This window comes from Neofelis nebulosa, chromosome 2 (assembly GCF_028018385.1).
Source record: "Neofelis nebulosa isolate mNeoNeb1 chromosome 2, mNeoNeb1.pri, whole genome shotgun sequence".
In the NCBI taxonomy this organism is placed as follows: Eukaryota; Metazoa; Chordata; class Mammalia; order Carnivora; family Felidae; genus Neofelis; species Neofelis nebulosa.
In genome coordinates this window covers 193353907-193370469 of record NC_080783.1, presented here as the reverse complement: position 1 = coordinate 193370469, position 16563 = coordinate 193353907, and the positions used below count along the sequence as shown (strand labels likewise).

General features: G+C 53.3%; 2 protein-coding genes across 2 annotated transcripts in view; one reads left to right on the top strand and one right to left on the bottom strand.

The window, feature by feature from the left end:
• Positions 1-248: 248 nt before the first annotated feature.
• On the top strand, positions 249-9078 carry DNALI1 (dynein axonemal light intermediate chain 1). Its single transcript, XM_058718025.1, has 6 exons — positions 249-436; positions 987-1132; positions 3430-3599; positions 4770-4948; positions 5283-5447; positions 7330-9078. The coding sequence occupies exons 1-6, from the start codon at positions 356-358 to the stop codon at positions 7363-7365; spliced, it is 777 nt and encodes a 258-aa protein (XP_058574008.1). The 5' UTR covers positions 249-355; the 3' UTR covers positions 7366-9078.
• GNL2 (G protein nucleolar 2) overlaps positions 9031-16563 on the bottom strand; it is a 26547-nt gene continuing 19014 nt past the window's right edge. The window contains exons 10-16 of the mRNA XM_058718023.1: positions 16267-16371; positions 15321-15479; positions 14995-15108; positions 11181-11629; positions 10777-10853; positions 9887-9972; positions 9031-9228 (exon numbers count right to left, since the gene is read on the bottom strand). Coding sequence (XP_058574006.1) covers positions 9076-9228; positions 9887-9972; positions 10777-10853; positions 11181-11629; positions 14995-15108; positions 15321-15479; positions 16267-16371 — 1143 coding nt within the window. The 3' untranslated portion in view covers positions 9031-9075. The remainder of the gene's footprint in view (positions 9229-9886; positions 9973-10776; positions 10854-11180; positions 11630-14994; positions 15109-15320; positions 15480-16266; positions 16372-16563) is intronic.

Below are 16563 nucleotides of genomic sequence, written 5' to 3'. Positions count from 1 at the left end.
TGAACCCTTCACTCAGGAGTCACATGACTCCCATTTTGCAGGTGACAAAATTGGGGGGCTGAGAGGGTGACCTGCCACCTCATTCAACTTGCGAGCAAGATGAAGCGCAGGAACTTGAACTCCCGTTTTGCCTGCTTCCAAGAGTATCAAGGCGACTCGCTGAACAGGAAGCCTGACAAACTAAGCACAAGGAGAATTCTTCCGGAAGGCTGCTCGGAAACTCGCGCGCTGCTGGCCCCGCCCCACTCCGAGGCCCCGCCCAGGCCATGAGGCCGGGAGAGGAGGTTTCCATGGAGACGGCAAACAAGGCGCATATTTGAGGGGCTGCCGCTGAACTACTACCCCCGTCGCCGCCATGATCCCCCCTGCGGACTCTCTGCTCAAGTATGACACCCCGGTGTTGGTGAGCCGAAACACGGAGAAGCGGAGCCCCAAAGTAAGGAGGGGTTTCAGGGGGCGTCTCAGGGGGCGGGGGAGCCTGGAAGCTCGGGTACAGAAAGGTCCCGGCGTTGAGGAGGGGGACTCCCGAGGGATAAGGTTTGCAGCAACTGGAAGAGAAGGGAATTGGGATGGGGGAAGGAGGATGGGAGAGCGGAACAAGAAACCCAGATGGGGGACCCCAGAGGGCAGATTTAGGATGAGAAAGGAAGTCAAAGAGATGGATGGGGCTCACCCTTTTTCATAAGTAGCCTGGTCCAGGAACGGATCTGGTGGTGACTGCTCCATCACTAGAGGCGTGAAAGCAGAGGGCTGAGCACCCTTGCCAGAAACGTCGTTCCAGGAGATACAAGCCTTGGGTCAGGGTGGGGCCAAAGACTCTTCATGGCTTCCTTCCGCTAAGACACAACTTCTGACCAGAGGAGAGATGGGGGAAGTGAGCTGGGAAGAGGGGAGGGGTGTTGAGTAGACCTGGAGCAACCCCGAGGGCTTGGATGTGTGGATTCCAGTGCCTGAATGACCTCCTGCCCTATCTTGTCTCTTCTCAGGCACGGCCGCTGAAAGTCAGCCCCCAGCAGCCTGGACCCTCGGGTCCGGTCCCACAGCCACCAAAGACCAAGGTTCCCTCAACATCCTGTGTCCCAGATCCTACGAAGCAGGCAGAAGAAATCTTGAATGCCATTCTGCCCCCAAGGTAAAAAACAAACAAAAAAAAAAAACCAAAAAAAGTGGGAGCAGTGGCTGACAGAAAGCCCAGGTTTTGCATTCCAGTGCTCCGCAACTTAGGAAGAGGCACCCTGTCTCTGTTCCTGGCCAGGATTTCCTCCCAGCATCCCAGAACTCCTAGAGCTTGCAGATGGCTGGATCCTGGGAGGATGGGGGGACCTCTTCTCTGCCATCCTCACTTCCCAAGTGCTCTAACCCAAGCCTGCAGCTTTAAATACCATCTATATGCTGATGGCTCCCAAATGTGTTGTCCCCAGCCCCGTCCTTTCCTCGAAACTCCAGACCCATATGTTCTACTGCTTTCTCATTATCTTCATGAAGGTGCCTCACAGACATCTCACCCTTCAGCATGTCCAAACGAAATCACAAGGCGTCCCTCTCCCCACCTACTCGTCCCCAGTCTTCTTTCTACTAGTAGCTCAGGCCACCTTGCGTTCCTTTTGGTCTCTCACATCACACGTCCTATCCTTCATCAACTTGTTTTTGGCTCCGCCTTCAAACGGACATCCCCCCCCCCCACCCACCCACCCAGGGGCGCCTGGGCGGCTCCGTCGGTTGAGCGTCCGACTTCGGCTCAGGTCATGATCTCACGGTCCGTGAGTTCGAGCCCCATGTCGGGCTCTGTGCTGACAGCTCGGAGCCTGGAGCCTGCTTCCGATTCTGTCTCCTTCTCTCTCTGACCCTCCCCCGTTCATGCTCTGTCTCTCTCTGAATCAAAAACAAACAAACAAACAAAAAAAAACCCCGGACATCCCCAATCCAGCCACTTCCCACTGCCTCTGCTTCCACCATCTTGTTCCTAGTCACTGTTTGTCACCTACAGTGGCCTCCTGTCTGAAAACCTTGCTTCCGCTCTTTGCCCCTACGATGTATCCTCCGAACAGCCCCAAAATCACAAGCCACATCATGCCAGTCTTCTACCAGGAACTCTTTACTGGTTTCCGATGTGACTCAGGCTAAAATCCAAAGTCTTTAGAATGACCCGGAAGCCCTGGCATGATCTCGTCCCCTGTTATTCTCCTTCTTGTTCAGTGTACGAATGCCATAGGGGTGTCTGCTCACTGCTTCTGAAACAGCTTCCCTCACCCTCAGGGCCTTGACGGTTGCTGTTCTTACTGCTAAGGATACTCTTCCCCTGACGTCCACCTCATTCCCTTTGTCTCTTTCCTCGGGTCTTGCTCAATTGTGATTTCCTCAAGGGGGCCTTCCTTGCGGATCCTTGTAAAAGAGCACCTTCTGCCTTCTTCACCATCCCCTTAACCTGCTTCTTCCTCCCGCAGCCGCATTGATCACTATCTGACATGCTTTGTTGATGATTCTTATGGAATCGGTTGACAGTACGGTTTCGAAGGCTGTGATGTAAAGAGAGACCGCAGTCTCGTCTGAGATGGAAGTCAAAGAAGGGAGGGGTGATTTTTCAGGTGGTTCTTTCCCATCAATAAAATGGAAATCCTCGGGGTGCCTGGGTGGCTCAGTCGGTTAAGTGTCCGACTTCGGCCCGGGTCATGGTCTCACGGTTCATGAGTTCGAGCCCCACGTCGGGCTCTGTGCCGCCAGCTCAGAGCCTGGAGCCTGCTTCGGGTTCTGTGTCTCCCTCTCTCTCTGCCCCTCCCCCGTGCACTCTCTCTCTCTCTCTCTCTCTCTCTCTCTCTCAAAAATAAACATTTAAAAACATTTTTTAAATAAATAAGTAAATGGAAATCCTCCCCCCACAGTGATTCTACCCTCAGGCTCCCTCCTCGTGGTTCTGGAACCTGGCCATGCCTCTGACACGAGGTCTACTATAGTGGGGGCTGGGGGCGGGGGCCACATAGGCACACACCTTCAGGCACACACCTCCCCACTGCACACATCTGGCAGTGTGGTTCATGGCTGGCAAGGTTCATGGTGCCCTGTGCCTCCCACCCCACAAGTCAGTGGGGGAATTCTCACTGGGCCTTCTGTTCCAACCAAGCAACAATGCCCATGAATCTGTCCTCAACCCGCTAGATTAAGATCTGGAACACAGGTGATGTTTTCACGGGGAGACGTAGGAAGGTAGAGTTGGCCCACAGCTAGGGGCCCCGTGGAGGTGGCTTAGTGGGTGTGGCTCTGGAGCCATACGCTCCTCAAGGAAGAGAGGGGGGTAGAGGGTTGCGGCGGGCTGGGGACCGAGCTGCCCCCTCGCTCCCGCTCAGCCAGAGAGCTCAAAGGGCCACCTCTGCTCGTGTCCCGAAGACCCTGTGGTCGATGGGCCTGCTCAGCCTCGCTGTGTCTGTGCCACAGGGAGTGGGTGGAAGACACGCAGCTATGGATCCAGCAGGTGTCCAGCGCTCCCAGCACCAGGATGGATGTAGTGCACCTGCAGGAGCAGCTGGACCGGAAGCTGCAGCAGCGACAGGCCAGGGAGACGGGCATCTGCCCCGTGCGCAGGGAGCTGTACTCGCAGTGCTTCGGTGAGTGGCGCGGCGTGCGCGGTGGAGGTCGGGGTGGGGGGGAATCCGACGCACATCTGCCGCCCCCTCCCCTTCCCTTCGAGCACAATCCCCAGCCCTGAGCGTCCCTGAGCTGCAAGCCCACCCCATCCCGGAGTCGTCTTGTGTCCCCCTACCTGCCCCACACCCAGGAACTGCCAAACGCGCCTCCTTCCCGCTCTTTGCCCGCCGACCTGACAACCCGGTTCCTAACCTCTCGGCAAATGTTCGGAGGTAAGATGAGAACTTCCGTTCTGAGTCTTTTTCTTTTCAAAGATTTTTATAATAAGCATATGCTGATTTTTTAAAATCGGAACAACTAACGTGCTAGATTCATATCCATCAACCAATATTCCAGCCCTTGGGCCGGGGAAATATTTCAGGGTAACTTACTGTTAACTGACAGTCACGAACGATTTAAGTGATCGTGTCAAATGGCTGTCCCCCAACCAAACTCACTGGCCCCTGTGGACTCTGACGTTCAGACTGCCTCCAAACCCTGAGGCAGCTGCAGGGGCTGGCAGGCTCCCTTCAGTGTGAGTATGATTAGGGTCTGCTCTCCAGGTCGGCATTGATGGAAGAGATGGGTGGGCAGGCTCTAAATCCTACTGTTTCCAGCCCCAAGCCCGTCCAGCTAGAGGGCACACAGGATTTCCCTGCTGCTTGAAAGCAGACGTCACGGGGCGCCTGGGTGATTCAGTCATTTGAGTGCCGAGTCTTGAGGTCCAACTCATGAGGTCATGATCTCACAGGTCGTGGGATCAAGCCCCATGGCAGGCTCCGCACGGTCAGTGTGGGATCCTCTCTGCCTCTCTCTGTCCCCCTCCCAAAATAAACATTAAAAAAAATAAAAATAAAGCAGTCATCACCTTCAAACTGAAAAGTCCAATTTCCATGAGGTTTTGCCTGAGGGTGGAAGAGAGGGGCCTCACGGCCGCAAACAAACCCGGGGGCGCCTGTCTCCCTCTGTCCCGGGCCCCCAAGTGCCAAGTTCAGAGCAGTGGCGGTATGGCAGGGCTCCTGGGGCCTCTGTCTCCAGGTGAGGAGGACACACGCTAGCACCCTCCCCAGGAGGGTGGGTGGTTAGCCGGAGACGTGGTGCACTTCCCTCCTGCCTGCCCTCCTGACCTCGGTGTGTGTGTGCTTTGGAAGATGAGCTGATCCGGGAGGTGACCATCAACTGTGCGGAGAGGGGACTGCTGTTGCTACGAGTCCGGGACGAGATCCGCATGACCATCGCCGCCTACCAGACCTTGTACGAGAGCAGCGTGGCCTTTGGCATGAGGAAGGCGCTACAGGCCGAACAGGGGAAGTCAGACATGGAGAGGAAAGTGAGTGGGGTTGACCCTGGAGCTTCAGCCCTCTGTGACTCTTCTGTCAACCTCAGGGTCACATGCTTGTCGTTCCAGACGACATTCTGACGACCGAGGGTGCCATCCCCTCAGAGGACACCCCCCCGCCCCCCGGGGTTCAGCCTGGTCCTGGCAGAGCTGGCTCCTCTTGGCTGTGCCGTGCCAGTCACTGACCTCCCACTGGGTGGCAGTACAGACCCGGGCCACGTCTCAGGTTGGACAGCTGTGTCCCAGGTCCCCTCTGAGGCCCAGGCACTCACACCGCCCCATCCTCTTGGCAACGTCCCAGGATGACGGGAGGTTCTGTCCTCAGATTGCAGAATTGGAAACGGAAAAGAAAGATCTGGAGAGGCAAGTGAACGAGCAGAAGGCCAAATGCGAGGCCACCGAGAAGCGGGAGAGCGAGAGGAGACAGGTGGAGGAGAAGAAGCACAATGAGGAGATTCAGTTCCTCAAGCGGACGAATCAGCAGCTGAAGGTGAGCCCCGTGCAGGCCCGGGTGGAGGGGCTCCTGCCTGCCCCCTCCCCCAAACTCCCCCTACCCCCCCACCCCCCACCCTGGCCCCACGGCTCCGTTTCCTGCAGGGGACTCCGAATACTTGTCCACATGTACTGCCAAGGACTAAAGGAAGCCGGGGGGGGGGGGGGGGGGATGCAGGGTGAGGAGTCATTACACAGATTCTCCACCCTTCTGTCTCTGGAGGGGGGCTCTGAATTTCCACGACCCCTCAGCCTGGCTCCTCAGTCCCTCCAAGTGGATGGTTTTGTTGCCCTTGGAAAAGTTGCCCAGCGTCCAGGAGAGGTGGATATGGCAGAGTGGAACTTGTCTCCTTTTACGGCTGGCATTCTGGAGCCTTCCTAGAGTGGGCGGGATGTCTTCAGCAGGCTTTTGTGGGGGTGCCGTCCCACCTGCAGCCCCCTCTGAGGCACAGCATTTGGGGCCGGCAGGGAAGAAGAACCATTTGAAGTCAGAAACCCTGCCCGGGTGTGTGGTCAGAGGAACTCAACTGTAGGTATTTTTCCTCCAAGCCCCTTTGCCGGTGGTTTACTTTTATCCAGCTGAGCTGAGATGGGGGCCAGGCCTCCCAAACTCCAGGCTCTCCGTGGGATCTAAAGGTTCTCAAAGGCTGTGCCCCCAGAGCAGCGGCAGCATCACCCGGCAACTTGGAGAAATACCAATTATTGGGCCCCTTCCGGATCTACTGAATGAGAAACTTGGGGGTTCGGGCCCAACAACCTAGCCAGGTCTGCAGGTGATTCTGGTGCTTGCCTAAGTTTGCGCACCACTGTTCTACATAGGGGACCTGTTGTTGAGTGGCCGTCTCCCACGGCCCTGGCCGCAGGGGCCCCTGGGTGGATCTCCCTCCCCTCCCTAGTCTCATGGAAAGCTTACATTCTTGCGATTGGCAGGCCTCTTGGGGCTACACCAAGGACAGGCATTTGAGATAAAGAGGGCTTGTATTAACTGCTAGTGCAGGATGACAGATTCTCTCGTTGCTGAGTTTCACCAAGAAAAGCTAGACACTTCACAGCCGGCCACGAATCTGTTGACTTAGCAGCCTCTGAAGCCGCGTGCCTTATCTGCCACGTTCCTTGATCACCAGCCCGAGTTCTTCAGTTCCCCCTACAGTACCCGCAGCCAGAGCAGAGCAGAGCAGAATATCTTGGCATCTTTCTAACATTTACAAGCAACCTTGTCATCCCCTGGGTGAAGGACTCTTTAGAAGTGAGTTATTTTTATTGGCTCCAAGCTGCACTGCAAATAAAGCAGTGTTTGCAGTCCCCAGGATAGACCTACTTAAAGATCTGTCCACACACCATGATAGTAAATTATGTTACCGGCTGCTGGAGGAGCAGAGTATATAACTCCCAAGCGCCTTGAGCTTTACATACAAGATGGACAGCTCCCTACTTACTGGTAGCAATTCTCTCTAATTGGGTGTCAAGTTGTCTCGGTGGCTGAAAAATTGCTGTTTCCCAAACCTCTTGTCCCAGCACAAGAGCTCCCAGGATCCCAAAACTGAGAGCCAAATGTTTAACTTAGCATCTCCGGCCTGAAATCTGAGCCACGAGAAACCACTATTTCAACAACTTTTATTCAATTTCCTTTTCAATGCTTTATGTTCTACACTGAGCCATTATTGTATGGAAACCAGGACAGCTCCGGTTTCTCCTAATGTAGCAAGACTGTGTGCCAAGCCAGACACCAGCTAATCTAGAAAACATGGAATTGGGAATGAAGGGAAAAACACTTGGAGGGGCCGCGTCGGATTCTTCTTCCCAGAGCCTTTTATCACCTCTCAGCTATTTGTTAGGCTGCAAACTTCAAATAATTAACGGAGTTTGCTTTTGTTTTTCAGGCCCAACTGGAAGGCATTATTGCACCAAAGAAGTGATAATTTCCATATGGGCCTCAGCAAGCACTGCTACCCCATCGTAAGCCCGTTGTAATAAAAAAAAAAGCTAGCCTCCTGAGTGAACAAGCCATACCCTCCCCTGATCACCACCCACACGTTTGTCAGAAGTCACACGTGGCCCCAGTGTCATGAACACCTAGGTCTGGCAGCCAGGCTCTAGGCCGGGCAGCGGAAGGTGGCACAGTCTCTGTACGTGGCCAACCTTGGGATTCGCCAACCCGAGCAGTCAGGCTTTCTGCCCCGTCCCTCGCAGGTGAGGCAACGGCCCTCCCGCCACTGCTCCACGCTGGCACTTATTTCTAGCCAAATGAAGCTGCCTCCCTGCCCTGGTCCTGGTCCACGATTCATCTTAGACCCGAACTTGGGCTTCTGGGGCCTGTCTTTCCCTTACTTGGCGTCTTTCACCATCCCTACCCCAGTGCAGTTCTAGTGGCTCGTTTTGGAGATTTGGGTTTATATGATGTTGTTTTATCCCTGCCCACCTGGCCCGCCACGCCCACTTCCCCGGTTTGCCCAGTTGAGGAGGCGCCAAAGGCGGAGTCAAACCCGCCCTGAGAAAGTAAATGTTTGCTGGGAAGAAATACAAGTCACAAGGTCCCCGGGGTGCCCGCACCTCGGCCCCTGCCCGCCGATTTGGTTTGTTCATCTTATTCTGCAGAAAACCAACCCCTGACCCTACACCCCTAACTGGCTGGGGATTAACAACTGGAGAGGTACCCAGACCTCACATGCAGCTCTAATTATTAATGGTTAGGCTATGGCGTGTAGACTGCACTTTAGTATTCCTTGTAAGTTAAATCCAAAGTTTGGAGGCCCGTAAACCCAGAAGAGGAAGTTAGTGAAACAAAGCTTTAATTTAGGGCAATCTGGGTGGGCCAGTGCAGCAAGATGACTCCATCATTCATTTAAATTTCACAAGGAACACACCTAAGGAGGCATTGACGTGTCCACTCGGTTGGAATGCCTCAAGCTGCATTCCCAAGGAGCCAAGAAGGACTCTCCTTAGTGGAACTTTGACCCGACATCATCCCAGTGAAGGCCTCAAGGCTCCCTGGAAGAATCGCATTCCTACCGGAAGAGCTGTGTTCCCAAACATGCCCCACGCAGCTCTCATCTCAGATCTGAAGTCACAGCTTTCACCCTCCTCCGGGTGCCCTGAGGGGACTCTAAGACCCCACCATAAGAGCCTGGCTGGGCTGTCACCGTCGCAAGACAGAACTCTGCTGAGGTGTGCTGGTTCCAGGACTCCTTGGATGTCAAGCACCTACGTCCTGTGGCCAGCTAACAGACACAGCGACAGACAACTGAAGATGCTGTCACTTCTTCGTATTTTAAAGCTTAGGCCGTGTACATTACATCCTTGAGATTTTCTCATTTTTACGCTTCTGTTTCAAACTGCTAATTGCCAGTGTTAAGAGAAATGCCGCTCTCCATTCTGTAGACCTCATCTGTTTCCATCAGACGCGGAGGACATGGCTACGCTCTGGAGGAACCAAGAAGTGCCAGTGGACCCCATCACGGAAAGCCCTGGGGGTGGACAGACTGTTTTCACCAGCACTGGTGAATGGTTTCAACTGTCAAACCTCAGAACAAAAGCATCATGGCCTTAGAAATGCCAACCGGGCATGAAGAAAATGAACACAGTTTCTAATTGCCTATTTCTGTATAATTTAATAAACTTTTAAAATGTTACTGCTTATGTTTGAATTTTTTATGTCTGTGTTTCTGTCCCTCTGAGTCATTGGTCTTCTTTTTGTTCCTGTTCCTGTTTTTCACGTTGTGTGTCTCATAGTAGCGGACGCCAACTTTCCTGGGTTGCTGCTGCCGCGCTGCTCGCCTCCGCTGTAAAAAAAAATGGCAAAGAAGACAAACTGATCGCGGAAGTCACAGAACAGGCCCCTCTGCGCCCCATTCCTATGCTGCTCTCCCAACCAGTGGAAACAGCGCTCACAAGGGAGGGCTCCCCTCCCAGACCCAAGTGTGCCCTCCCACTGCAACCCGCGACAGCTCTACAGACTGTTGTCGGGTCGTCCATGCTGGAATCTTTCCTACTGAGCTCCTGACCAGTGGCCCTCTGGTCTAAGGGTAAACACTTCCAGGAACAAGCTCTTCCCTTCCCAAGAAGGCCCACTCCAGCTCTGAAGAGCCAGTTACTTCACTGAACTTCACAGAGGGCAGGGATCTGTCAGCCTGAACGGCTCTGCTCATCACAGAAAACCAAGGGGCCACATAAAACCAGAGGACTTTCTAGAGGACAGTCTACATGTTTGAGGGCAGCGATGAGAACTCCTAAAGCGTAAGACATGAACTCAAGGACCTTCATCCAGTGGGCCAACTCTTGATCCTGTCTAACCTCAACTAGGTCACTTAGGACTGGGGTTCCTAGAATTCAGCTCCAGATCATCACTTTTAGAGAGCGTCGTCTCTTAGGAAATGGATTTCTCCTACTTTCTAGACCTGGGTGAAGTTTAAGACCAAAACCAAGACCAAAACCACGTACTTCCTTAGATGTAAGCATCCTGCGAGTTTTATTTGAACGGTCCTCTTCCCTCTGTGCCTTCCGCTTCCTTCCCTTTTTGGTAGGTACTGGAAACAATACATGAGCACAAAGAAAACAAACAGGAATTCTCTATTGAAAATGTGTCTGTGAATCCTAGGGTGGGAATGAGCTTGACGTGCTGGAAGACCAGTGTGCATGGAGCGTGGGCGGGCACAGCACAAAGCGGGGTGAGACAGGGCGCCTGGGTGGTTCAGTCAGTTGAGCGTCCGACTTCGGCTCAGGTCATGATCTCACGGCCCATGAGTTCGAGCCCCGCATCGGGCTCTGTGCTGATGGCTCAGAGCCTGGAGCCTGCTTTGGATTCTGTATCTCTCCCTCTCTCTCTCTCTGCCCCTAACCCACTCGCATTCTGTCTCTGTCTCTCTCAAAAATAAATATTAAAAAAAAAAAAAAAAAAACTATTCTGGAAAAAAACACAAAAAGAACCAAGTGGGGTGAGGCCGGGAGGGTGCCAGGCTAGGAGGGTCCTGGTGGGCCATGGCAGGATGGGCATTTATGTCATAGAAACGCACTCCTGACGTAAGAAGCTCTGACTCCCAACGGAGTAAAGAGTAAATACCTGATCCACCCCCCTACCCCCAGAAAATCTGCTGACCCACCCCTAGATTACGTTACTAAAGTACTCTTCTTACAGGAAGCTTCCTAAATTAATCCCAAGAAATGTGCAGAATAAAAAGTGAATAATCCAACCTGTATCATAAACAGTACATGGTGCCAGTTACGATAAATATCTGTGTGGATGACGGCACGAGAGAGGACAGAGAGATTAAAGTTCGATTCCCCATAGTTCTGAAGACACAAATCGCATGCCAGGGGTTGAACTATTTTACCTGTATCTTCCACTTCTTCAGCTGCTCCTTGCTCTTCAGATTTTGCAAAAACCTTCTCACTTAGTCCCTTGGATATTCTGAAACAGAAAAGCCAGGTAACAAAGCTGCCCGCCAGCCCCCTCGACTGCCCAAATCACGTACCCACCCGGGGGCTGTGACCACCTTGCGGACCACCTTCTGCGCACGGTTGCCACCCCCAGCCCGCCCAAAGCCGCTGGGCCTCTGCCGAAGACTGAACTAAAGCTTCTCACACTTCACGGAGCTGCACCTTAAAAACCTGCAGATCACTTTTTAAAAATGGCAATAACTCCCTTTCACGCCCCATAGAGCCGTGGCTCCAGTACGCATGGCAAGTGTTTGAGAAAAGAACGAGCAAACCGCAATTGGTGAGATGAGGCTGCTACCTGACTGCTGAAAACTTCTTAGCTTTGGCTTTGTTTAAAAATCTCTGATATTTAGCGATCTTCTCATCCAGGGCTTTAATAACCGCCTTGGTGTCATTCTCCGTGTGTTCTTCCTGGGACTCCGGGCAAGACTCCTCCTCTTCGTCTCCTGGTAGCTCCTGTGCCTCCTCCTCCCCTTCGGAAAAGCTCTCAAGCTCTTCGTCAATATCCGACATCTCCAAAGGGACCAGGTCATCCCCCGAAAACTGAGGCACGACATTGATTTTGCCAAAGTTCTGCCGAACTCGTGCCAGGATCTGCTGCATTTCCGAGTCAGCGTCACAGCGACTGTTCTCTTTTTCCTTCTCAGTGACGGGCTCCGATGCTTCGCCTACGGCTGCCGTGATTTCCTCTTCTGGGTTCTTCTGGCTTGTTTCTGTGGGGACTTCCAACGACGAGGAGGATGGGAGCTGTTGAGGCCAAACAACGGGGTGCAGGTGGGGGAGAGAGACGGGATCAGAAAATGCAAACCGTTTCTGGCCTCACACCTGGCTCTCAAACGAGGGAGTCCTCTCCCCGGGACTAAGGAAAGTACTGAAAACCCCACACTGGAGTCGTGTCGTTCATCCCCCGGGAGCCACGGTGCGTCAAGCCCAGAAGCCGGCACTAAAGGATCAGAGGGACTCGGCTGCGGGGCCCAAGGAAGAGCCAACTGTGGGTGTTTAACCAGTCACACTATCAGCCATTCCCCACAGTGTGCGACTCCCTCCGCCCCACCTGAGGAGGGCAAGGGACGGTGGTGCTGAGGTAAGCACGCACAAGAGGGGGGCGCACAACCGCCCGAGAGCGAAAGCAGAGCGCTGCTCGGGGTGCAGGGACAGGCCCCGGGAAGAAAGGTGTGACCGGGAGGGGCTGAGCCGGGGGACACGCCTGTCTGAGGTAATTAAAGGTGAAGGAGAAGCTCGTGCCAGGCTTTATCCCGGCGCTTCGTGCTTGTAGTATCGTTTTAACCTTGCAACGGAGACTCCTGGAACTTTAGTGATTTTTCCGAAGGCAAGGGTGGCTACACAAAGCGCTAAATAAGTCAGGAATTCAGAAAATTCAGGAAGTTGCATACAAAATTCACAGGTACGTTTTTATACCTTTTTCCTCAGCTAAGGGTATAGCGTTTGCGTTCTGAAGGAGTGTCAGCCACTACCAAGAAGAATAAAAGAAGAAAATTGCAGACTGGGGGAACTAATGATCTGACACACTCAACGACCAGACACTAGGAGTCCAAGATCGCCCCACCGTGTGCACACAGGGTCACAGCAGACCCTGCCGACGTCTTCCTCCCTCACGTCCGGCAGCTGGCGAACTCACGACCGTCCAGCGGCTTCCCACCACGTCGCCCTGCCCTCGCCCACGTGGGTCCGGGTCCGGGTCCAGCCCCACGACCTCTCCACTCCGCGACCGCAGCACACTTGCTCCCACTCAGGTGCTCCGGGTGGGGGGGCAGCCTCTGCCCGCACCCCTCTCCCCTCAAGACACCCGCAAGGCTCCTGCCTCCTACCGTTAAGGGCTCCACCAAAAGGCCACTTCCTCAGAGGCCACCCCCAGCCACCCCACGTACAAGAACACTCTCCCATCTCCCAAACCCACTTCCCTGGTCCTGTCCTCCTCACAGTCACAGGTACCTCCCGACGGAACGGATTTATCTCTTTACTATCTGTCCCTGTAGCATAACGTATGTTTGGTCTTCGCACCAGAACTGTAAAACCCTCCGCATCTCCTGGGTACAGAAGGGTGTCTTTTGTTATTCATAACGAGTCCCTCTCCACCCCCCAGAGTTTATCTGATGAGATGCTCATGGTGGGGCCTTGCTTCAGAATGGGGGCTGGTCACCAGACGGACCAAGCACTTGATGAGAGGACTAGAGACGGAGTTTGATCACCGATGGCCAATACTTTAGTTAATCAGGCCTACGTAGGGGTGCCAGGGTGGTTCGGTCGGTTGAGCGTCCGACTTCGGCTCAGGTCACGATCTCACGGCTTGTGAGTTCGAGCCCCACGTCGGGCTCTGTGCTGACAGCTCGGAGCCTGGACTCTGCTTGGGATTCTGGGTCTCCCTCCCTCTCTGCCCCTCCCCCCCAAAATAAATAAGTATTATTTTAAAAAATTTAAGGGGCGCCTGGGTGGCTCAGTCAGTTGAGCGTCCGACTTCGGCTCAGGTCACGATCTCACGGCTTGTGAGTTCGAGCCCCACGTCAGGCTCTGTGCTGACAGCTCGGAGCCTGGAGCCTGCTTCAGATACTGTGTCTCCCTCTCTCTCTGCCCCTCTCCTGCTCATGCTCTGTCTCAAAAATAAAACATTAAAAAAAAAAAAAAATCAGGCCTACATAATAGAACCTCCACAAAACACCCTGAAGGATGGGGTCTGGGGAGCTTCTGGGCTGAATGGATTGATATGCTGGGAGGGCACCATGCCCAGAAAGGCCACGGGAACTCCAGGCCACCCACAACCCCACTCCTGGCCCTATACATCTCCATTTGCCTGTTCCTGAGCTGTGTCCTCTACAATAAACTGGCTATCGTAAGCAAACCCTTTTCTGAGTTCTGTGAGTTGTTTCAGCATATTACCAAACCTGAGAACCCCTGAATTTGTAGCTGGCTGGACAGAAGCGTGGGTGGCTGGGGAAGCCCATCTGCAGCTGACCTCTGAAGCGGGGACCATCCTGTGGGGCCGGACCCTAGACCTGTGGGCCTGTGCTAACTCTCGGAGATAGTGCCAGAACTGAATTACTGGACACGCAGCGGGTGTCAGAGCACTGCAGAATTGGTGCGGACAAACGAAATGCATCTGGTATCAGAAAAAACCACAAGCTCCTCTGCCGGCATCCGTATACACAGAAGTGCGATAGGCAGCGACTCCTCTAGTTTCACTGCAATACCGCCAGTGCCCAGCAGAGTGCCCAGCACACGGGAGATCCTCAGGACGCTTTTGCTGAATGAACCAATCAATGAGTGAACCAAGAACTGGGTATTTTTGGCTGTTTGGTGGCTTTAGGGGGAGAGGAAGAAAGTTAACACCAGTTTCAGGTATGGTGATGCTGAAATGCTGGAGAAAGTATTCAACTGGAAGTTTCTAGCTAATAACTGAAACGCGGAACGGATTTCAGGTAAGAGGGAATGAACCAAAGCTACACAAACCCGAAAGATCAGCATGGAAGTGAAACTTAAAGCCCCCTCTTCAAAAGACTTGGCAGAGCTCTGAAAAAGAGCCTAGAAACAGAAAAGCAAAGGGCCACGGTTGGAGCCTTGTGGTGGTCCACTGCCAGGGGAAGGGAAATCCAACAGGAAGGAAGCTTCTCAATTCAGCCCAGAGGCCCCAAATCTAAGACTTCTTTCCCGGACTATAAACTGTACCACTCTCCTTTTCCCCCTAATTACCAGCTTCTTGAGGACAAAAAAGTTATTTATTCCTATATTCCCTGGGCCTGGCATATTGTTGGGCCTCACAAATGTTGAGTCAATCTTGGAAATGTTCCTGTTCCTCAAGCATAAGGACAGACCCAGTATCGGAAAAGCACTTATAGTTACAGCCCTCTTTGTTCGAGGCCCCAAAGGCTGGTATTTAACCTCGGACTTCCACCACACATCTGCTTCCTGGTCTCCAAATGCCACCCCCACCCCCACCGCCACCCCCCACAAAGTCATAGCCACGGCTCTATGGAAGGGGAGACACTGGCACGGACAGACCACACAGGAAAAAGGCGCTCCACAAAGGGAGGCAATCAAGGCACCACGCCTAGGGCAGGAAGCGTGCTCTCCAAAAGGCAGGTCTGCCCCGTTCTTACCTGGGAGGCTTCAGGGGGCTCTGCGTTGGGCGGCTTGACAAAGAAAGGAATCCGGCCCCTCTGCCAGTCATTGAGAACCATCTTACCCACAGTCTGCAAGTCTGGCTCTCCACCCTGAAATGCCACAGAAAGACTCCCCATTAAATTCACAGGCCAAAGCACCTGCTAGTGTGGGGGCACGTCAGCCGCCCCAGGTGCTCGTCACCACCGGCCTGCCAAGTTTCGGACCGCTCCCACCACACATACCCACAAAAAAGGTCCTCGCCACATACACACGTCTGCCGTGTGACCTGCCCTGGTCTCAAGTCTCACAAACCCTCGCTCACCTTCAGTAACTTCCCAGTCCGGAAAGCTAGCTTCTCAAGAAAGTCCTCAGCATTCTCCCAAGAATCAATCTTGTATGTCTTGCTGATATATTCTGGCTTTGCCCGTTCAAGTACAGCACCGATGTGGTCTTCGGGAGTCTTAATTTTTTCAACTTGAACCTAGATGTTCAGAGGAAATTTCTGGCTTACGAGCTTTATATGGAAGCAGTGAAGTTCACATCTGTCACAGTATCTGAAAATAGATTTCAACACCACGATGCAAGGGGAGTCTGGCAGGGGCCGGTCTCCGAGGTGGCCAGACGTGGTCAGGGGAAAGGAACACCACCACACAGCGTCCAGCCAGGGAGCCCAGCACTCAGCTGTAATCCCAGCTCACCACAAACTAACTGTGTGGTTCCTTCCGCAAGCAGCTCAAAGTTGGACTGTTTCATGCTAGTCGTGTACAGAAATGGTTAAAAGCCTGCCAATCCCAGGACACAAAGAGAATTCGATAGTTTAAGCAAAGAGGGGAGGAATGCACGCAGGACGTATAGCCAGCAGCACTGGTTAAGGTCAAATGGAACCATTTAAAGTTTTTGGTCATATTCAGAAACAAGTGAGGAAATGCCTGCCCCGAGTTCCAAAATGACTCAACCCATAAACCCTCGAAGATGAATTATCACTAAACATAAACAGGCCCTGCTTCCCTTTGGATCCTGTGTGTAAACTACAAACTCTTTTGTGGGATGACATTGACCAGATATGCCCGTGGCTCCACTGACTCCTCAAACAGGGTTTAGCGGAATGGAGAGGCCGCCCTGCAGAGCATCACGTTCCTCAAGTTTGGTCAGACAGGCTGACCCCAAACCGCCTTCCAAACGAGTGAAACGCAAAGGTATCCAGTGTTCCCCACAGAATGCTTCCCCCAAAAGGCAAACAAAGAGCCCGTCAGGACCAAAATACTCACCACTCCTTTTAGCACAATGTCTGTCTCTGAGTCTTCAGAGGGATAAACCACACCCGGACAGTCGATAAGGAATATCCGACGCATCAAGGTGATATACTGCCAGACCTGAAGTCAGTAAAAAGCCAGAGACTTCCCTGGGTCAAAACTTAAGAGCCCGATTTCACAAATCTCTGATGCTCACCAAGCTAGAAAGGGGTGGGGTCAGGGCTCAAAGAGAAGCAACCTGCTGAGTGATGAAGCAATAAAGCGTCTCCTCTACTTGGGCCACGCACAAGGTGCTTCCTCTAAGTACAGACT

Coding starts and splice junctions, on each gene's coding strand:
- DNALI1 (XM_058718025.1), top strand. CDS start 356: ATGATCCCCCCTGCGGACTCTCTGCTCAAGTATGACACCCCGGTGTTG. Junction 437..986: donor CGGAGAAGCGGAGCCCCAAA/GTAAGGAGGGGT, acceptor GTCTCTTCTCAG/GCACGGCCGCTGAAAGTCAG. Junction 3,600..4,769: donor GCTGTACTCGCAGTGCTTCG/GTGAGTGGCGCG, acceptor GTGCTTTGGAAG/ATGAGCTGATCCGGGAGGTG.